General features: G+C 47.0%; 1 protein-coding gene across 4 annotated transcripts in view; it reads left to right on the top strand.

Moving 5' to 3' along the window:
• POLA2 (DNA polymerase alpha 2, accessory subunit) overlaps nt 1-22,420 on the top strand; it is a 64,290-nt gene that overhangs the window by 17,194 nt on the left and 24,676 nt on the right. For 3 of the 4 annotated variants that reach the window (XM_038764392.1, XM_038764390.1, XM_038764393.1), the window contains exons 5-8: nt 370-476; nt 11,721-11,914; nt 13,922-14,010; nt 22,254-22,409. In XM_038764392.1, the coding sequence (XP_038620320.1) occupies nt 370-476; nt 11,721-11,914; nt 13,922-14,010; nt 22,254-22,409 (546 nt within the window). The remainder of the gene's footprint in view (nt 1-369; nt 477-11,720; nt 11,915-13,921; nt 14,011-22,253; nt 22,410-22,420) is intronic. The other variant, XM_038764394.1, reaches the window with a different exon arrangement.

Below are 22,420 nucleotides of genomic sequence, written 5' to 3'. Positions count from 1 at the left end.
TCCCTGCCCACAGAGAGCTCCTAGTGTAGAAGGGGAAACAGGCATTAGACTGTGAGCCCACTCTTTTAGACTGTGAGCCCACTGTTGGGTAGGGACTGTCTCTATATGTTGCCAACTTGTACTTTCCAAGCGCTTAGTACAGTGCTCTGCACACAGTAAGCACTCAATAAATACGATTGATGATGATTAATATCAATAAATTACAGATATGAACATAAATGTTGTTAATTCTTATTAGTGACTCTCCAAATCCCTTTACTCCCTCCCGCCGTCCTCCTCTTCCCCCAGCCCAGAAGTTGGGTAGGGAACTTTGCCCGTTAGCATCGAGTTAATCTTAAAACTGACCCCCCATCCCCTTTTCATCCCCAGAGCTCCCAGAAGCGAATCATCACCACGCCAGAAACACCGCGGTCGAAGAGGATCGTGTCGACCCGAAGTCCTCACCTGCTCTTCTCTCCCACCAGCTTCTCCCCAAGGTAGGGACCCAGCCGAATGTGGCCTCGAGGGCCAGCAGGAGGTATTTAAGCCGCCTCCTTCCTCACCCTCCCCTCTGCTCTTCGGCCCTCATCCCGCTAGACTCAATCTCTGGTTGCCTGTGGCCGATCCATGAATATTAACGTCTTTCTCCCCCTATAGACTGTAAGCTCTTTGTGGGCAGGGAACACATTTACCAACTCGTATTGTATTATTATTGTAGTATTGTACTTCCCAAGCACTTAGTGCAGTGCTCTGCACACAGTAAGTGCTCAATAAATACGACTGAATGAATGGTCTCCCAAGCGCGTAGTCAGTGAGCACTCAGTTAATCCCACTGCTTTAGGTGTCCTTGAGCAGAGCCGTTACTGGATCAGACCGGGCTGATTAATTTTTATTAATGTCTGCCTCCCCTTCTAGACTGTAAGCTTGCTGTGGGTAGGGAACGTGTCTACCAAGTCTGTACTGTATTCTTCCAAGCACCGAGTATAGTGCCCTGCACAGAGTAAGCACCCAATCATTACGATTGATCAAGGAGTCCTCAGCAGGGCCATTATTGGATCAGACCAAGGTGGCACCGGGCTTCGAATCCCTCTTGGAGGGAGCCTGATTCCCCTCCCCCAGGGAAGGGCCCACTCTGGTCTGTAATTGAAGAAATACAATTTCCACCCACGTCTCAATCATTTCCTCGTTAAAGAACAGTCTCGGCTGTGTGCCGGGATGACCCTCAGGGCCGGTTTCAGCTCAAGAACGGAGAAAATGATGCCCCGAACTTCATCTCTTCCCGGATTGTCCACAGCCCTCTCCAGGGAAGGCCCAGTTCACTCCCTCTCCCCCCTCGCCACCCACCCAACTTCCGGAAATCCGGACTGCCATTGGGGTGTCGTCACCTCCGAGCTTCCCCAAGCTCCTCTGTACATGAGCCCTTCCTCTTCCTCCTCCCAACACGTCCTCCTCCTTTCGGGGAAGGGGGTCCGGGAAGCTCCTTCCTCCCAGCTGTGTCATCCCACCTCCCGTGAGTCAGCCTGGTGAAACTAAACTCTAGGGAGGAATTGAGGCCCATTAAAGGAGCCTCTTGTAAACGGGCCTCCCCTCCCCCTGCGAGCGAGGTACTGCCAGTAGATCTGTGCTCAGTCAGCCAGCTAATCGTATTTATTGAGCGCTCTCTGTGTTCAGAGCACTGTATGAGATGCTTAGGAGAGCACAATGGAAAAATAAATAGGCACATTCCCTGCCCACAGTGAGCTAAAGATGCTGAGCTGTAAAGCCCCACCCACAGCCATCCATACCCAAGTTCTTCGGCTGGCATCCGGGGACTGCCCGTCTGGGAGAAATGGACTTTGAGTCTAGCCTTTGGGATGACCATTCATTCATTCATTCATCATTGTATTTATTGAGCGCTTCCTCTGTGCAGAGCACTGTACTAAGCACTTGGGAGAGGACAGTAGAAAAATAAGCAGATGCATTCCCTGCCCTCAGTGAGCTTACAGTGGCCACTGGCCACTCATCCGTCCTCCAGGGGCCCGGCAGGCTTAATTTTTTTAATGGTATTCGTTACGCGCTTCCTATATGCCTGGCACCGTGCTAGGCACTGGGGTGGATACAAGCTAAGGACACAGTCCTTGTCCCACATCAATCAATCAATCGTATTTATTGAGCGCTTACTATGTGCAGAGCACTGTACTAAGCGCTTGGGAAGTACAAATTGGCATCACATAGAGACAGTCCCTACCCAACAGTGGGCTCACAGTCTAAAAGGGGGAGACAGAGAACAGAACCAAACATACCAACAAAATAAAATAAGTAGGATAGAAATGTACAAGTAAAATAAATAAATAAATAAGTAGAGTAATAAATATGTACAACCATAATAAATATGTACAACCATAAATACCATGGGGCTCACGGTCTTACTCCCCATTTGACAGAAGAGGGAACCGGGGCCCAGAGAAGTGAACTGATTCGCCCAAGGTCACACAGCTGGCAAGTGGTGGAGCCAGGATTAGAACCCAGGTACTTAATTTTCAGGGATTCCTCTTTGTCTCCGTAGAGGTCCCTCCCTGAGTGATTTGGACACAGTTTTCCAAAATGACACGAACCTGTTTTTTGAGGTCTACTTGATGGGCGGCCGTGAGCCCTGGAAGGGCGTTGATGGCCTCATTCGCCCCCACCTAATGACCCTTTCCTGCTCCTCCCTCCTCCTCTTCCCCCACCCTTCATCCTCTGTGGTTTTGCCACCACAGCAGGTGGAGAAATCAGGCTGAGCCCAAATCTCCCCGACCCAAAGGGCATGCCCCAGAAGCAAAAGGAACTCTTCTAGCTCTCTTCCTCCCTTCATCATCAATCATCAATCGTATTTATTGAGCGCTTACTATGTGCAGAGCACTGTACTAAGCGCTTCAGAGCCCTACCGAGAGCTCACCTCCTCCAAGAAGCCTTCCCAGACTGAGCCCCCCGTTCCTCTGCTCCTTCTCATTCATTCATTCATTCATTCAATCGTATTTATTGAGCACTTACTGTGTGCAGAGCACTGTACTAAGCGCTTGGGAAGTACAAGTTGGCAACATATAGAGACAGTCCCTACCCAACATCCCCGTCACCCCCCACTCCCCTCTGCCCTACCCTCTTCCTGTCCCCACAGCACTTGTGTATATTTGTACATATTGATTACTCTATTAATGATGTGTATATATCTATAATTCTATATTTATTTTGGTGCTATTGATGTCTACTTGTTTTGTTCTGTTGTCTGTCTCCCCCTTCTAGACTGTGAGCCCGGTGTTGGGTAGGGACCGTCTCTATATGTTGCCGAGTTGTACTTCCCAAGTGCTTAGTACAGTGCTCTGCACACAGTAAGTGCTCAGTAAATACGATTGAATGAATGAATGGAAGACTGGTTTAACTCTTGCACCCCAAGGGAATCGGTACATTGCAGTATCTATTCTATTTATTTTATTTTGTTAGTATGTTTGGTTTTGTTCTCTGTCTCCCCCTTTTAGACTGTGAGCCCACTGTTGGGTAGGGACTGTCTATATGTTGCCAATTTGTAGTTCTCAAGCGCTTAGTACAGTGCTCTGCACATAGTAAGCGCTCAATAAATACGATCGATGATGATGATTGCAGAAGCGTGTGAAATCGCCCCCCGGCTGATGTTCTAAAAGCCTTTGCGCTCCCCCTAAATATTTAAGCTACTGTTTGGGAGTGGGGGTCCTCTCGGGCACTTTGTGAGGGGTTCGAGGCCTAATTCTCTCGGGGCCCGAGCTTCTGTCCGAGTTAAACCCTGGCAGTGAGGAATTAGAAAGATTGCATTTAAGGGTACGTGCGGGGAGACTCGGAAGCAGAGCTGGGCCTGGAGAGAGGGGAGCGGGCCTCATCGCTGGTGGCTCAGTGGAAAGAGCCCGGGCTTTGGAGTCAGTGGTCAAGGGTTCAAATCCCGGCTCCGCCAACTGTCAGCTGTGTGACTTTGGGCAAGTCGCTTCACTTCTCTGGGCCTCAGTGCCCTCATCTGGAAAATGGGGTTTGACTGTGAGCCCTCTGTGGGACAACCTGATCACTTCGTAGCCTCCCCAGCGCTTAGAACAGTGCTTTGCACATAGTAGGCGCTTAATAAATGCCATTATTATTATTGTTATCGCTCACTTTCACATTCGACCAAGACCACAGATGAGAAGCAGAATGTCCTAGTGGATAGAGCGCGGGCCTGGAAGCCAGAAGGACTTTAGTTCTAAACCCGGCTTTGCCACTGCATCATCAATCGTATTTATTGAGCGCTTACTGTGTGCAGAGCACTGTACTGAGCGCTTGGGAAGTACAAATTGGCAACATATAGAGACAGTCCCTACCCAACAGTGGGCTCACAGTCTAAAAGGGGGAGACAGAACAAAACCAAACATACTAACAAAATAAAATAAAGAGAATAGATATGTACAAGTAAAATAAATAAATAAATAGAGTAATAAATATGTACAAACATATATACATAGATACAGGTGCTGTGGGGAAGGGAAGTAGGTAAGATGAGGGGGAGAGGAAGGAAGGGGCTCAGTCTGGGAAGGCCTCCTGGAGGAGGTGAGCTCTCAGTAGGGCCTTGAAGAAGAGGAACTCTGCTAGCTCTCTTCCTCCCTTCAGAGCCCTACTGAGAGCTCACCTCCTCCAGGAAGCCTTCCCAGACTGAGCCAGACTGCTGTGTGATCTTGGGCAAGTCATTTAACTTCTCTGGGCTTCAGTTACATCATCTGTAAAATGGGGATGAAGACTGTGAGCCCTGTGTGGGACAGGGACTGTGTCCAACCTCATTGGCTTGTTTCTACCCTAGTGCTTAGTACAGTGCCTGGCACATAGCAAGCACCTAACAAATGCCATTTAAAAAAAAAAGATGATAAAGTCTTCATTCTAGTCACGGCTTCGCCTCTTGTCTGCTGGGTGACCCTAGGCAAGTCACTTCCCTTCTCTGTTCTCTGTGTTGCCAATTTGTACTTCCCAAGCGCTTAGTCCAGTGCTCTGCACATAGTAAGCGCTCAATAAATACGATTGATTGATTGTTCCTCAGTTACCTCATCTGTAAAATGGAGATTAAGACTATGAGCCCAATAATAATAATAATAATGATGGCATTTATTAAGCGCTTACTATGTGCAAAGCACTGTTGTAAGCGTTGAGGAGGTTACAAGGTGATCAGGTTGTCCCACGGGGGGCTCACAGTCCTAACCCCCGTTTTACAGATGAGGGAACTGAGGCCCAGAGAAATGAAGTGACTTGCCCAAAGTCACACAGCTGACAGTTGACAGAGCTGGGATTTGAACCCGTGAACTCTGACTCCAAAGCCCGGGCTCTTTCCAGTGAGCCACGCTGCTTCTCAGAACTTGTAACTCCCCCAGCGCTTAGTGCAGTCCCTGGCACATAGTAAGCACTTAGCAAATGCCATTAAAAAAAATAATAATAATCATGGAGTCCTGCCTGACTTCCACTTAGGGTGGCTTTTGCTTCACCACAATTTGGACGTGGAAATGAGGTCATCCAAGAAGCGGGAAACGCAGAGGAGAGGGCCTCGGCTCGATTTTCCTCTCCCCCTCGTCCCCCTCTCCATCCCCCCGTCTTACCTCCTTCCCTTCCCCACAGCACCTGTATATATGTATATATGGTTGTACATATTTATTACTCTATTTATTTATTTATTTATTTATTTTGCTTGTACATTTCTATCCTACTTATTTTATTTTGTTGGTATGTTTGGTTCTGTTCTCTGTCTCCCCCTTTTAGACTGTGAGCCCACTGTTGGGTAGGGACTGTCTCTATGTGATGCCAATTTGTACTTCCCAAGCGCTTAGTACAGTGCTCTGCACATAGTAAGCGCTCAATAAATACGATTGATTGATTGATTTGTGAAGAAACTCGGAGGCTCCTTTCATAAAGTCGCAGTTCCTCTGCAACCTCAAGCAACCACTAGCATTTATTGAATGCTTCCTGTGGGCTGAGCCCCGAACCAGGCGCTTGGGAGTGTGCCAGGGAATCCGAAGACACGTTCCCTGTCCTTCGGGAAAAGACGGAGAAGAGCTGTGACGCATATTGGATGAAGGGGGAGAGAGTTCTAGGCAAGGAGGATGTGAGCAAGAGGTCAGGGGTTGGGAGACAAGGATGAGGCACATTGGGTTAGCTGGAGGGGAACAAAGATGGTGAGCTGGGGTGTGGTGGGAAAAGAGAGGGGATAAATAGTCCTCTAGACCTGTTTTGGGTAGGGAAATTCTACTAATTCTCTTGTATAATAATAATAATAATAATAATAATAATAATGGCATTTATTAAGCGCTTACTATAAAGGAGTGAAACTCTTTGTTTTTGTTGAACCCAGTCCTGTGAACTGTGACTTGGTGTTGGCATAAGGGTTACATTTCATTAAGCTCAACCTCCATCTCTATATGTTGCCAACTTGTACTTCCCAAGCGCTTAGCACAGTGCTCGGCACACAGTAAGTGCTCAGTAAATACGATTGATGGTGATATTTATTACTCTATTTTACTTGTACATATCTATTCTATTTTATTCTGTTAGTATGTTTGGTTTTGTTCTCCGTCTCCCCCTTTAAGACTGTGAGCCCACTGGTGGGTAGGGACTGTCTCTAGATGTTGCCAACTTGGACTTCCCAAGCGCTTAGTACAGTGCTCTGCACACAGTAAGCGCTCAGTAAATACGATTGATGATGATGATACTATGTGCAGAAGCACTGTTCTAAGCGCTGGAGAGGTTACAAGATGATCAGGTTGTCCCACGGGGGGGCTCACAGTCTTCATCCCCATTTTCCAGAGAAGTTAAGCGACTTGCCCAAAGTCACACAGCTATACCCTCCCAACTGCTTAGTACAGTGTGCTGCACATAGTGAGTACTTAATAATAATGATGATGATGATGATGTATTTAAGCGCTTACTATGTGCCAAGCACTATTCTAAGCGCTGGGAGAGATACAAGGTAATCAGGTTGTCCCATGTGGGGCTCACAGTCGGGGATTAAAATGTGAGCCCCACGAGGGACAACCTGATGACCTTATATCTCCCCCAGTGCTTAGAACAGTGCTTGGCACATAGTAAGCGCTTAAAAAATGTCATTATTATTATTATTATTAATCCACATTTTACAGGTGAGGTAACTGAGGCACAGAGAAGTGTGAGGTGACTTGCCCAAAGTCACACAGCTAAATGGCAGAGCCAGGATTAGAACCCAAGACTCCCAAGCCCGGGCTCTTTCCACTGAGCCACGCTGCTTCTCAATAACTACAGTGGATCGATTGTTAAATTGGAATACTTTAAGGCTGGGGTTGGTATAGCCACGCTCCCCTACTTCCTCTAGATTCATTCATTTATTCAGTCGTATTGGAGCGCTTACTGTGTGCAGAGCACTGTACTAAGCGCTTGGGAAGTACAAGTTAATCTCCACCCTCCCGTGTGCCCTTTCTCAGGATTTCTAATAAAAGAGCAGGTGGGCTTAGATCCCCAGCAGTCAGTCAGTGGTATTTATTGAGTGCTTCCTGTGTGCAGAGCACTGTACTAAGCGCCTGGAAAAGTCCCGTTGGTTAGGAGCAGTGTGGCCCAGTGGAATGCGCCCGGACTTGGGAATCCGACGACGTGGGTTCTAACCCCGGCTTCGCCCAGTGCCTGCTGTGTGACCTTGGGCAGGTCACTTCTTGGTACCTCAGTTTCCTCATCTGTAAAATGGGGGTTCAATCCCTGGTCTCCTTCCTACTTAATATTAATAATGATTGTGGTATTAGGTGCTTACTATGTGCCAGGCACTGGCCTAAGCTCTGGGGTCGAAACAAAATAATTGAGGTGGACACAGTTCCTGTCCCACAGCGGGCTCATGGTCTTAATTCCCATTTTACAGATGAGGTAACTGAGTAACAGAGGAGTGAATCAATCAATCGTACTTATTGAGCGCTTACTGTGTGCAGAGCACTGTACTAAGCGCTTGGGAAGTACAGGTTAATCTCCACCCTCCTGTGTGCCCTTTCTCAGGATTTCTAATAAAAGAGCAGGTGGGCTTAGATCCCCAGCAGTCAGTCAGTGGTATTTATTGAGTGCTTCCTGTGTGCAGAGCACTGTACTGAGCGCCTGGAAGAGTCCTGTTGGTTAGGAGCAGTGTGGCCCAGTGGAATGCACCCGGACTTGGGAATCAGAGGACGTGGGTTCTAACCCCGGCTTCGCCCAGTGCCTGCTGCGTGACCTTGGGCAAGTCACTTCTTGGTACCTCAGTTTCCTCATCTGTAAAATGGGGGTTCAATCCCTGGTCTCCTTTCTACTTAATATTAATAATGATTGTGGTATTAGGTGCTTACTATGTGCCAGGCACTGGTCTAATCTCTGGGGTCGAAACAAAATAATTGAGGTAGACCCAGTTCCTGTCCCACATCGGGCTCATGGTCTTAATTCCCATTTTACAGATGAAGTAACTGAGTAACAGAGAAGTGAATCAATCAATCGTATTTATTGAGCTCTTACTGTGTGCAGAGCACTGTACTAAGCACTTGGGAAGTACAAGTTGGCAACATATAGAGACAGTCCCGACCCAACAACGAGCTCACAGTCTAGAAGGGGGAGACAGACAACAAAACATATTAACAAAATAAAATAAATAGAATAAATATGTACAAGTAAAATAGAGTAATAAATTCATTCATTCATTCAATCGTATTTATTGAGCGCTTACTGTGTGCAGAGCACTGTACTAAGCGCTTACAGTGTGGCTTACTGGAAAGAGCCCGGGCTTGGAAGTCGAAGATTGTGGGTTCTAATCCCGGCTCTGCCACTTAACCAGCTGTGTGACTTTGGGCAAGTCACTTCTCTGTGCCTCAGTTCCCTCATCTGTAAAATGGGGATGAAGACTATGAGCCCCACGTGGGACAACCTGATTACCTTGGATCTACCCCAGTGCTTAGAACAATGCTTGGCCCATAGTAAGTGCTTAGCAAAACGGGGATTATAGATGAGGTAAGCAGTGTGGCTCAGTGGAAAGAGCCCGGGCTTTGGAGTCAGAGGTCATGGGTTCAAATCAATCAATCAATCGTATTTATTGAGCACTTACTGTGTGCAGAGCACTGTACTAAGTGCTTGGGAAGTACAAGTTGGCAACATATAGAGACAGTCCCTACCCAACAGTGGGTTCACAGTCTAGACGGGGGAGACAGAGAACAAAACCAAACATATTAACAAAATAAAATAAATAGAATAGATATGTACAAGTAAAAGAAATAAATAGAGTAATAAATATCAATCAATCAATCGTATTTATTGAGCGCTTACTGTGTGCAGAGCACTGGACTAAGCGCTTGGGAAGTACAAGTTGGCAACATATAGAGACAGTCCCTACCCAACAGTGGGTTCACAGTCTAGAAGGGGGAGACAGAGAGCAAAACCAAACATATTAACAAAATAAAATAGAATAGATATGTACAAGCAAAAGAAATAGAGTAATAAATATCAATCAATCGTATTTATTGAGCGCTTACTGTGTGCAGAGCACTGGACTAAGCGCTTGGGAAGTCCAAGTTGGCAACATATAGAGACAGTCCCTACCCAACAGTGGGTTCACAGTCTAAAAGGGGAAGACAGAGAACAAAACCAAACATATTAACAAAATAAAATAAATAGAATAGATATGTACAAGTAAAAGAAATGAATAGAGTAATAAATATCAATCAATCAATCGTATTTATTGAGCGCTTACTGTGTGCAGAGCACTGGACTAAGCGCTTGGGAAGTCCAAGTTGGCAACATATAGAGACAGTCCCTATCCAACAGTGGGTTCACAGTCTAGAAGGGGGAGACAGAGAACAAAACCAAACATACTAACGAAATAAAATAAATAGAGTAATAAATATCAATCAATCAATCGTATTTATTGAGCGCTTACTATGTGCAGAGCACTGGACTAAGCGCTTGGGAAGTCCAAGTCGGCAACATATAGAGACAGTCCCTACCCAACAGCGGGCTCACAGTCTAGAAGGGGGAGACAGAGAACAAAACCAAACATATTAACAAAATAAAATAGAATAGATATGTACAAGTAAAAGAAATAAATAGAGTAATAAATATCAATCAATCAATCAATCGTATTTATTGAGCGCCTACTGTGTGCAGAGCACTGGACTAAGCGCTTGGGAAGTCCAAGTTGGCAACATATAGAGACAGTCCCTACCCAACAGCGGGTTCACAGTCTAGAAGGGGGAGACAGAGAACAAAACCAAACATATTAACAAAATAAAATAAATAGAATAGATATGTACAAGTAAAATAAATAGAGTAATAAATACGTACAAACATAAATACATATATACAGGTGCTGAGGGGAAGGGAAGGAGGTAAGGTGGGGGGGATGGAGGAGGGGGCTAAACTGACTCTGTGACTGAGTGAACTGACTCAGCAGACAAGTGGTGGAGCTGGGATTAGAACCCAGGTCTTTCTGACTCCCCAGGCCGTTTTCCATCCACTAGGCCACACTTGCTTTTCCTGCTTGGGCCGTGAGCCCCACGCGGGGCAGGGACTGTGTCTGACCTTGTTAACTTGAATCCATGCCAGCGCTTAGCACAGCGCTTGACCCACGGTAAGAGCTTAACGAATACCGTCCTTATTATTGCAGCAAGAGAATGGGTACACACTATCCCTGCTCTCAAGGAGTTTACTGGGAAGCAGCATGGCTCAGTGGAAAGAGCCCGGGCTTTGGAGTCAGAGGTCATGGGTTCAAATCCCAGCTCCGCCAATTGCCAGCTGTGTGACTTTGGGCAAGTCGCTTCACTTCTCTGTACCTCAGCTACCTCATCTGTAAAATGGGGATTAAGACTGTGAGCCCCATGTGGGACAACCTGATCACCTTGTATTCCCCCCCCCCCCCCCCCCCCCCAGCGCTTAGAACAGTGCTCTGCACTGTTAGAGAAGCAGCATGGCTCAGTGGAAAGAGCCCGGGCTCTGGAGTCAGAGGTCATGGGTTCGAATCCCTGCTCCGCCACATGTCTGCTTTGTGACCTTGGGCAAGTCACTTAACTTCTCTGAGCCTCAGTTACCTCATCTGTAAAATGGGGATTAAGACTGTGAGCCCCACGTGGGACAACTTGATCACCTTGTATCCCCCCCCCCCCCCCAGCGCTTAGAACAGTGCTCTGTACATAGTAAGCGCTTAACACATGCCATTATTATTATTATTATGTGGGACAACCTGATCACCTTGTAACCTCCCCAGCGCTTAGAACAGTGCCTTGCACATAGTAAGCGCTTAGTAAACGCTATCATTATTTATTATTATTATTATTATTATTTACTCACCACTGGGTTGGTTACCGCTCTAGATTTGGCACTCTTCTAAACCGTAAGCTTGTCGTGGGCAGGGAATGTCTTTTTATTGTTGCACTGTGCTCTCCCGAGCGCTTAGTCCAGTGCTTTTACTTGTCCATATCTATTCTATTTATTTTATTCTGTTAGTATGTTTGGTTTTGTTCTCTGTCTCCCCCTTTTAGACTGTGAGCCCAATGTTGGGTAGGGACTGTCTCTATACGTTGCCAATTTGTACTTCCCAAGCGCTTAGTACAGTGCTCTGCACATAGTAAGCGCTCAATAAATACGATTGATGATGATGCTGTGCACACAGAAAGCGCTCAATAAATACAACTGACTGCTCCCCTTCCCAGATTGATTTGTGGGGTTAATCCCTCCGGCCGTCCCCCCCCTCCCCGGGCCCTGAGGTTTGCCCGTCTGTTTCTACCCAGCGCGACTCCCTCTCAGAAATACAGCTCCAGGAGCAGCCGCGGAGAAGTGGTCACCTCCTTCGGCTCAGCCCAGGGCATGTCTTGGTCCGGGAAAGGCGGAGAGGGAAACGTCAGCCTGAGCGTCCTGGGCTGTCCGGAATCGCTCACCGGGACCTACAAATCCATGTTCCAGAAGCTGGTGGATATCCGGGAAGGTGGGTGTCCCCGCGCTCTTGGTCTTTAGTGGGAAGCGGAGTGGCCTAGTGGGTAGAACCCGGGCCTGTAATCCTGGCTCCGCCACTTGTCCGCTGTCGGCTGTGTGACTTCGGGCAAGTCGCTTCACTTCTCTGGGCCTCAGTTCCCTCATCTGTAAAATGGGGGTGAAGGCTGTGAGCCCCGTGTGGGACAACCTCATCACCTTGTAACCTCCCCAGCGCTTAGAGCAGTGCTTTGCACATAGTAAGCGCTTATTAAATGCCATCATTATTATTATTATTACTGCTTGGTGAACTTGGGCAGGCCATTTCCCTTCTCTCTGCCTCAGTTCCCTCATCTGTAAAAAGGGGGGTTAAGACTGAGCTCCATGTAGGACAGGGGCTGTATCCAACCTGATTATCCCGTATCTACCCCAGCACTTAGAACAGTGCTTGACACATAGTAAGCGCTCAACAAATACTGTTATTATCGTTGTTATTACTAGTGATAACAATGGTCTCAGCTCCGCAATATTGCCAAGATCCGCCCTTTCCTCTCCATCCATACCGCTACCCTGCTCATTCAAGCTCTCATCCTATCCCGTCTGGACCACTGCATCAGCCTTCTCTCTGATCTCCCATCCTCGTGTCTCTCTCCACTTCAATCCATACTTCATGCTCCCCGGATTATCCTTGTCCAGAAACGCTCTGGGCATATTACTCCCCTCCTCAAAAATCTCCAGTGGCTACCAATCAACTTGCGCATCAGGCAGAAACTCCTCACCCTGGGCTTCCAGGCTGCCCATCCATCCATCCCCTGGCCCCCTCCTCCCTCACCTCCCTTCTGTCCTTCTCCAGCCCAGCCCGCACCCTCCGCTCCTCTGCCGCCGCTAACCTCCTCACCGTACCTCGTTCTCGCCTGTCCCGCCGTCGACCCCCGGCCCACGTCCTCCCCCGGGCCTGGAATGCCCCCAATCCCTCTGCCCATCCGCCAACCTAACTCTCTTCCTCCCTTCAAGGCCCTACTGAGAGCTCACCTCCTCCAGGAGGCCTTCCCAGACTGAGCCCCTTCCTTCCTCTCCCCCTCGTCCCCCTCTCCATCCCCCCATCTTACCTCCTTCCCTTCCCCACAGCACCTGTATATATGTATATATGTTTGTACATATTTATTACTCCATTTATTTATTTTACTTGTACATATCTATTCTATTTATTTTATTTTGTTAGTATGTTTGGTTTTGTTCTCTGTCTCCCCCTTTTAGACTGTGAGCCCACTGTTGGGTAGGGACTGTCTCTATATGTTGCCAACTTGTACTTCCCAAGTGCTTCGTACAGTGTTCTGTACACAGTAAGCGCTCAATAAATACAATTGATTGATTGACTGAGACAAGGGAACCTGTCCTCCCAGTGATCATTATGGTGTAATTTATTTGTATTAATAATAATCATCACGGTATCTGTTAAGCGCTTACTACATGCTTTCCACTGAGCCACGCTACTTCTGTTAAGGCCTAGTAACCTTTGACAGGCCATTCAAAAAGAGTTCACTACCCTAATTGTCTCTCTTTGCCCCTTTTGAAACCCTTTTGTTCTTTAACCCGATCAGAAAGGGAGTTTTAGTTGTGATAACATTCTGTGGAAGTGACATTCTGCAGGTGTTTGGGATTTTTGGGTTTTTTTATTTTATTTTATTTTTATTTTATTTTATTTTATATTATTTTATTTTTATTTTATTATTTTATTTGATTTTATTTTTATTCTGTTAGTATGTTTGGTTTTGTTCTCTGTCTCCCCCTTTTAGACTGTGAGCCCACTGTTGGGCAGGGACCGTCTCTATATGTTGCCAACTTGGACTTCCCAAGCGTTTAGTACAGTGCTCTGCACACAGTAAGTGCTCAATAAATACGATTGATTGATTGATTGATATGCGAGGCACTTTGCTAAGAGCTGGGCTTGTTTTCCCCTTGGCCTGGGTTAGAATCCTAAAATGACTTTTTTTTTTTTTTTCTTTAACCTCTTGGATTCCAGTCCTGATCTGTAAGATTGAAGACCTGGGATATGAGCTGAAGGAAGTGTACAACATTGAGGCCTTTGCTCCTGTCTTGGAACCAGCACAGGTAAGAGCCGACCACCTCCTCGAGGAGGAAGGTGTCTGCCCCAGTTCAGTCCGGCCAGCTGAAGCGGGGTCTGGGTTAGCAGGGTCGTGGCTGGTTTGGTTTGCCCAGACAGAAGCAGCATGGCTCAGTGGAAAGAGCCCGGGCTTGGGACTCAGAAGTAGTGGGTTCTAATCCCGACTCCGCCACTTGTCTGCCGTGTGGCTTTGGGCAAGTCACTCCACTTCTCTGAGCCTCTGTTTCCCTCATCATCATCAATCGCATTTATTGAGCGCTTACTATGTGCAGAGCACTGGACTAAGCGCTTGGGAAGTACAAATTGGCAACATATAGGAACAGTCCCTACCCAACAGTGGGCTCACAGTCTAAAAGACTGTAAAATCTCCGTAGTCTGTAAACTGTAATCCCTCATCTGTAAAGTGGGGATTCAGACCGGGAGCCCCACGTGGGACAGACTGATCACCGTGTTTTGGAGAAGCAGCGTGGCTCGGTGGAAAGAGCACGGACTTTGGAGTCGGAGGGCATGGGTTCAAATCCCGGCTCCGCCACTTGTCAGCTGTGTGACTTCGGGCAAGTCCCTTCACTTCTCTGGGCCTCAGTTCCCTCATCTGTAAAATGGGGATGAAGACTGGGAGCCCCACATGGGACAACCTGATTACCGTGTATCCCCCCAGCGCTTAGAACAGTGCTTTGCAGATAGTAAGCGCTTAATAAATGCCATCATTATTATTATTATTGTAGCTCCCCAGTGCTTAGAACAGTGCTTGGCGCATAGTAAGTGCTTAACAAATGCCATTATTATTATTTATCAGAACACTTTGGGTCTGGGTGCTTGGTGGCGCTTAGGAACGTCCATAATAATAATTATGGTACTCGTTAAGCATTTACTCTGTGCCAAGCACTGTTCTAAACCCCGGGGTAGCTCCAAGTTAATCAGGTTGGACACAGTCCCTGTCCTCCACGGGGCTCACACACTTAATCCCCATTTTACGTCATCATCATCATCATCAATCGTATTTATTGAGCGCTTACTGTGTGCAGAGCACTGTACTAAGCGCTTGGGAAGTACAAATTGGCAACATCTAGAGACAGTCCCTACCCAACAGTGGGCTCACAGTCTAAAAGGGGGAGACGGAGAACAAAACCAAGCATACTAACAAAATAAAATAAATAGAATAGATATGTACAAGTAAAATAAATATGTACAAACATATATACAGGTGTGTATATATACACATTTACAGCGCTTAGAACAGTGCTTTGCACATAGTAAGCGCTTAATAAATGCTATTATTATTATTACAGACCAGGGACTGAGGCCCAGAGAAGTAAAGCGCCTTGCCCAAGGTCACACAGCAGACATGCGGCAGAGCTGGGATTAGAACCCAGGTCCTTTTGACTCCTAGGCCCGGGCTCTATCCACTAGCCCACGCTGCTTCTTTATCATTGACCTCCCCGACGTGGGGTGTTTATTGAGTGCCTCCTCAGTACTGAATGCCCTCCCTCTGCCCATCCGCCAAGCTCGCTCTCTTCCTCCCTTCAAGGCCCTGCTGAGAGCTCACCTCCTCCAGGAGGCCTTCCCACACTCAGCCCCTTCCTTCCTCTCCCTCTCGTCCCCCTCTCCATCCCCCCCATCTTACCTCCTTCCCTTCCCCACAGCACCTGTATATATGTAAATATGTTTGTACATATTTATTACTCTATTTATTTTACTTGTACATATCTATTCTATTGATTTTATTTTGTTAGTATGTTTGGTTTTGTTCTCTGTCTCCCCCTTTTAGACTGTGAGCCCAATGTTGGGTAGGGACTGTCTCTATATGTTGCCAATTTGTACTTCCCAAGCGCTTAGTACAGTGCTCTGCACATAGTATGCGCTCAATAAATATGATTGATTGATTGAAAGGATAGTCTAGTAGGGGCGGTAGATACGATCCCTGCCTTCAAAGAGCCGGCTCGCCAGCCGAGGGATGGGCGTGTAAAAAATAGCGGGTAGCTGGGGCAGCTGAGTGCTACGTGCACGTGTGCTGTGGGGTTAGAGTGGAGAACAATACATATTGTACATATTTACTATTCTATTTATTTTCTTAATGATGCGCATCTAGCTTTACTTCTATTTATTCTGATGACTTGACACCTGTCCACATGTTTTGTTGTCTGTCTCCCCCTTCTAGACTATGAGCCCGTTGTTGGGTAGGGACCGTCTCTATATGGTGCCAGCTTGTACTTCCCAAGCGCTTAGTACAGTGCTCCCTGCACACAGTAAGCGCTCAATGAAAGGATCAGTTGGCTCAGTGGAAAGAGCCCAGGCTTTGGAGTCAGAGGTCGTGGGTTCAAGTCCCGGCTCCGCCAGTTATAATAATAATAATAATGGCATTTGTTAAGCGCTTACTGTGTGCAAAGCACTGTTCTAAGCACTGGGGGGATACAAGGTAATCAGGTTGTCCCACATAGGGCTCACAGTCATCATCCCCATTTTACAGAGGGGGTAACTGAGGCTCCGAGAAGTTAAGTGACTTGCCCAAGGTCACACAGCAGACATGTGGCGGAGCTGGGATTCGAACCCACGACCTCTGACTCCAAAGCCCGTGCTCTTTCCACTGAGCCACGCTGCTTCTCTCTATCAGCTTCTCTTGTCAGCTGTGTGACTTTGGGCAAGTCACTTCCCTTCTCTGTGCCTCAGTTAGCTCCTCTGTAAAATGGGGGTGAAGACTGTGAGTCCCCTGTGGGACAACCTGATCACCTTCTAGCCTCGCCAGCGCTTAGAACAGTGCTTCGCACATAGTAAGGGCTTATTATTATTTATCTGTCCTCTTTAAGGCCTTGATAATCGTCCCCCACTTCAGTCCCACAGCCCTTAGGTCCAGATCCATCTTTGATTTTAGTATCTGTCTCCCCCACCCATCTGTAAGCTCTCTGTGGGCAGGGAACATGTCCATCAACTCTGTTATATTCTACTCTCCCAAGCGCTTAATAGACCTCTCTACTCTCGTACTACAACCCAGCCCACACACTTCTCTCCTCTAATGCTAACCTTCTCACCGTACCTCAATCTTGTCCGTCTCGCCACTGACCTCTCGCCCACGTCCTGCCTCTGGCCTGAAACACCCTCTCTCATATCCCAAGCGCTTAGTACAGTGTTCTGCACACAGTAAGCGCTCAATAAACTTAATTGAATGAATGAATATCCATATCCGACAATGACTCTCCCCCCTTTCAAGGCCTTATTGAAGGCCCGTCTCCTCCAAAAGATGACTAAGCCCTCCTTTCCTCTTCTCCTGCTCCCTTTTACATCGCTCCAACTCGTTCCCTTCCTTCATCTCCCCCAGCCCCACCCCACAGCACTTTTGTCCGTAATTTATTTGTTTATATTAAGGTCTGTTTCCCCCTCTAGGCTGTAAGCTTGTTGTGAGCAGGGATTGTTTGTTTATTGTTCTTTTCTGCTCTCCCAAGCTCTTAGTACAGTGGTCTGCACACAGTAAGCGTTCAGTAAGTGCCAATGATCGATTGATTGATGGACTCAAGTGCACAGGTAACCCAGAAGGGAAGGAAAGTAAGGTAGGGACTTGACTTGCGAGGAATAAGTTGACACACAGGAAAAGCCAAAATCGGTCCAACCTTAAGCGTTCATCACGTGGGGGAGGGAAGTTTCCCCTCAGTGGGACCTTCCAGAACGGTTGAGGAAAAACTCACTTGAGCCTTAATTAATTAATAATGGCATTTGTTAAGCGCTTACTATGTGCAAAGCACTGTTCTAAGCGCTGGGGAGGATACAAGGTGATCAAGTTGTCCCACGTGGGGCTCACAGGTTTAAACCCCATTTGACAGATGAGGTAACTGAGGCCCAGAGAAGTTAAGTGACTTGCCCAAGGTCACACAGCAGATGCTTGGTGGAGCCGGGATTAGAACCCACGACCTCTGACTTCCAAGCCCAGGCTCTTTCTACTGAGCCACGCTGCTTCTCTAAGCCTTGGCTTCCAACCTCAGGCCAAAGTCCGACCTCCCTTTTCGGACGTGAGGCAACCGGCTTTCCTCGGATCATCCTCGTCTGTCCGTCAGGATCGTGCATTCCCGCCGGTGGGTCCGAGTTGGGAATGGCCTCAGGCCCCCTTTGGGCCTCCTCCATCAGGATGTGGACACCCTGAGGGCAGGGATCAGGGCCTTTACTTTTGAACGTCCCCAAGCCGGTCAATCAGTCAGTGGTATTTATGGGCTTCTAGACTGTGAGCCCGTTGTTGGGTAGGGACCATCTCTATCTGTTGCCGACTTGTACTCCCCAAGCGCTTAGTACAGTGCTCTGCACACAGTAAGCGCTCAATAAATCATCATCAATCGTATTTATTGAGCGCTTACTGTGTGCAGAGCACCGGACTAAGCGCTTGGGAAGTACAAGTTGGCAACGTATAGAGACAATCCCTACCCAACAGTGGGCTCACAGTCTAAAAGTATTCAATAAATACGATTGAATGAATGAATGGAGCGCTTACCACACGCAGAGCACTGAGCTAAGCATCTTGGCAGAAGTTCAGGACAATATGAGTTCTCTAGATCATAAACTCGTTTTGAGCAGGGAATGTGTCTGTCCTAATCCCGCCTCTCCCACTTGTCTGCTGTGTGACTTTGGGCAAGCCACTTAACTTCTCCATGCCTCCGTTACCTCATCTGTAAAGTGGGGATTTAAGACTGTGAGCCCCATGTGGGACAACCTACCGTGTATCCACCCCAGTACTTAACAGTGCTTGGCATATAGTAAGTGCTTAACAAATACCATCATCATTATTATTATTATTATTATTATTTTAGTCTCCCAAACGCTTAGAACAGTGTCCTGCACACAGTAACTGCTCAATAAATACTACTGACTGACTGGAGTCAGGCCCTGCTGAGAGCTCACCTCCTCCAGGAGGCCTTCCCAGACTGAGCCCCTTCCTTCCTCTCCCCCTCGCCCCCCTCTCCATCCCCCCATCTTACCTCCTTCCCTTCCCCACAGCACCTGTATATATGGATATATGGTTGTACATATTTATTACTCTATTTATTTATTTATTTATTTAGCTTACTTGTACATTTCTATCCTATTTATTTAATTTTGTTGGTATGTTTGGTTCTGTTCTCTGTCTTCCCCCTTTTAGACTGTGAGCCCACTGTTGGGTAGGGACTGTCTCTATGTGTTGCTAATTTGTACTTCCCAAGCGCTTAGTCCAGTGCTCTGCACATAGTAAGCGCTCAATAAATATGATTGATTGATTGATTGGAGTCAGCACACCCAATTGCTGCCCCCAAGGAGATTTCAGTCTAGTCCACCCATAGGCCCTCAATTCAGTCAATTTTATTAAACACTTATTGTGTGCAAAGCACTGTATTGGGTCCAATCTGGTTAACTTGTATCTCTCCCAGTGCTTAGAACAGTGCTCGGCACATAGTAAGCACTTAACAAGTACCATAATTTTTTTCTTTTTTTACCAAGTGCTTGGGGGGGTACAGTATAGCAAGAAACAGACGCACTCCCTGCCCACAAGGAGCTTACGGTCTAGCTTGCACTCAATATTGTCCACACGCCGTCAGTAGCACTGATAAGCTCGTAGTGGGCAAGGAACCTGTCTGCTAACTCTGTTGTATTATACTCTTTCAAGCACTTAGTAGTGATGATGGTATTTGTTAAGCAATCAATCAATCAATCAATCGTATTTATTGAGCGCTTACTATGTGCAGAGCACTGTACTAAGCGCTTGGGAAGTACAAATTGGCAACACATAGAGACAGTCCCTACCCAACAGTGGGCTCACAGTCTAAAAGGGGGAGACAGAGAACAGAACCAAACATACCAACAAAATAAAATAAATAGGATAGAAATGTACAAGTAAAATAAATAAACAAATAAATAAATAAATAAATAAATAGAGTAATGAATATGTACAACCATATATACATATATACATAATAAGCACCTATGTGTCAAGCACTGTTCTAAGCACTGGGATAGAGAAGCAGTGTGGCTCAGTGGAAAGAGCCCGGGCTTGGGAGTCAGAGGTCACGGGTTCAAATCCCCAGCTCTGCCAATTGTCAGCTGTGTGACTTTGGGCAAGTCACTTCACTTCTCTGGGCCTCAGTTCCCTCACCTGTAAAATGGGGGTTAAGCCTGTGAGCCCCACGTGCGCCCAACCTGATCGCCTTGTATCCTCCCCGGCGCTTCGAACAGTGCTTTGCACATAGTAAGCGCTTAACAAATACCATCATTATAAGCCCTTAACAAGTAGTATTACTGTTATTATTGGTTTTATAAAGGCTCTGTCATTTTCTGAACTCATCTGTATATATGTATATGCATCTGTATATATGTTTGTACATATTTATTACTCTATTTTATTTGTACATATTTTTTCTATTTTATTTTGGTAATATGTGCTGTTTTGTTGTCTGTCTCCCCCTTCTAGACTGTGAGCCCACTGTTGGGTAGGGACCGTCTCTATCTGTTGCCGACTTGTACTTCCCAAGCGCTTAGTACAGTGCTCTGCACACAGTAAGCGCTCAATAAATACGATTGAATGAATGAATTATGGTTATCATTATTATAGGTACAAGTCAATCAGGTTGGACATAGTCCCTGTCCCACATGGGGCTCACAGTTACAGTTAATCCCCCATGTTACAGATGAGGTAATTGAGGCACAGAGAAGTGAAGTGACTTGCCCAGGGTCACACAGCAGACAAGTGTCAGAGGCGAAATTGGAACCCAGGTGCTTCCAACTCCCAGGCCTGTGCTCTATCACAGTAAGTGTTCCATAAATACCACTGATGGATTGATTCGATACCTATATTTTGGTTGGGTAATCCGCTGCATATATAGCAAAAACATTTCCTTGTGGGTGGCCACATGCCCTTGATGAGCAGTATTCATGCTGAGGCTACCCCAAAATTCATTCATTCCATCTTATTTGGTGAGCACCTACTGTGTGCAGAGCACTGTACTAAGGGCTTGGTAGAGTACAGTAGACACATTTCTGGCCCACAGTGAGCTTACAGTCTAGACAGGGAGACAGACATCAATTCAAAAAAGTAAATGACAGATATGGACATAAATGATGGGGGGGATTGAGGGGCGATGAATAAAGGGGGTAAGTCAGGGTGATGCAGAAGGGATTGGGTTACTGCATCAGCCTCCTCTCTGATCTCCCATCCTCCTGTCTCTCCCCACTTCAGTCTATACTTCACGCTGCTGCCCGGATCGTCTTTGTGCAGAAACGCTCTGGGCATGTTACTCCCCTCCTCAAAAATCTCCAGTGACTACCAATCAACCTACGCATCAGGCAAAAACTCCTCACTCTCGGCTTCAAGGCTGTCCATCACCTCACCCCCTCCCACCTCAACCTCCCTTCTTTCCTTCTCCAGCTCAGCCCGCACCCTCCGCTCCTCTGCTGCTCACCTCCTCACTGTGCCTCATTCTCGCCTGTCCCGCTGTCGACCCCCGGCCCACGTCATCATCATCATCAATCGTATTTATTGAGTGCTTACTGTGTGCAGAGCACTGTACTAAGCACTTGGGAAGTCCAAGTCGGCAACATATAGAGACAGTCCCTACCCAACAGTGGGCTCAAAGTCTAGAAGGGGGAGACAGAGAATAAAGCCAAACATACTAACAAAATAAAATAAATAGAATAGATATGTACAAGTAAAATAGAGTAACACATATGTACAAACATATATACATATATACGTCCTCCCCCTGGCCTGGAATGCCCTCCCTCCCCACATCCGCCAAGCTAGCTCTCCTCCTCCTTTCAAAGCCCTACTGAGAGCTCACCTCCTCCAGGAGGCCTTCCCAGACTGAGCCCCCTCCTCCCCACAGCACCTGTATATATGTTTGTACATATTTATCACTCTATTTTACTTGCACATATTTACTATCCTATTTATTTTATTTTGTTAATATGTTTTGTTTTGTTGTCTGTCTCCCCCTTCTAGACAGTGAGCCCGCTGTTGGGTAGGGACTGTCTCTATATGTTGCCAACTTGGACTTCCCAAGCCCTTAGTACAGTGCTCGGCACACAGTAAGCGCTCAATTAATCCGATTAAATGAATGAATGAGTGAGTGGGAGAAGAGGAAAGGAGGGCTTAGTCAGGGAAGGCCTCTTGGAGGAGATGGGCCTTCATTAAGCCTTTGAATGAGGGAGAGTCGATGTGTGTCGGAAAGCCAAAAGATCCGTGGGCACCTCAGAAGACCAGGAGCCTCATTGCAGTTTTCCCTAGGAACCGGTCACTGTGCTCGGGCAGATCGGCTGCGACAGCAACGGGAAGCTGAACCCCAGCTCAGTTATCCTGGAAGGGGATCGGGAGCATTCCCTAGGAGCTCAGGTGCCCGTGGACTTGTCTGAGCTCCAGGAATATTCCCTCTTCCCTGGTCAGGTGAGCCCCAT

Source organism: Tachyglossus aculeatus, chromosome 22 (genome assembly GCF_015852505.1).
Source record: "Tachyglossus aculeatus isolate mTacAcu1 chromosome 22, mTacAcu1.pri, whole genome shotgun sequence".
In the NCBI taxonomy this organism is placed as follows: Eukaryota; Metazoa; Chordata; class Mammalia; order Monotremata; family Tachyglossidae; genus Tachyglossus; species Tachyglossus aculeatus.
Note: the sequence above shows the minus strand (reverse complement) of the source record. Positions and strands in the feature narration are given on the sequence as shown.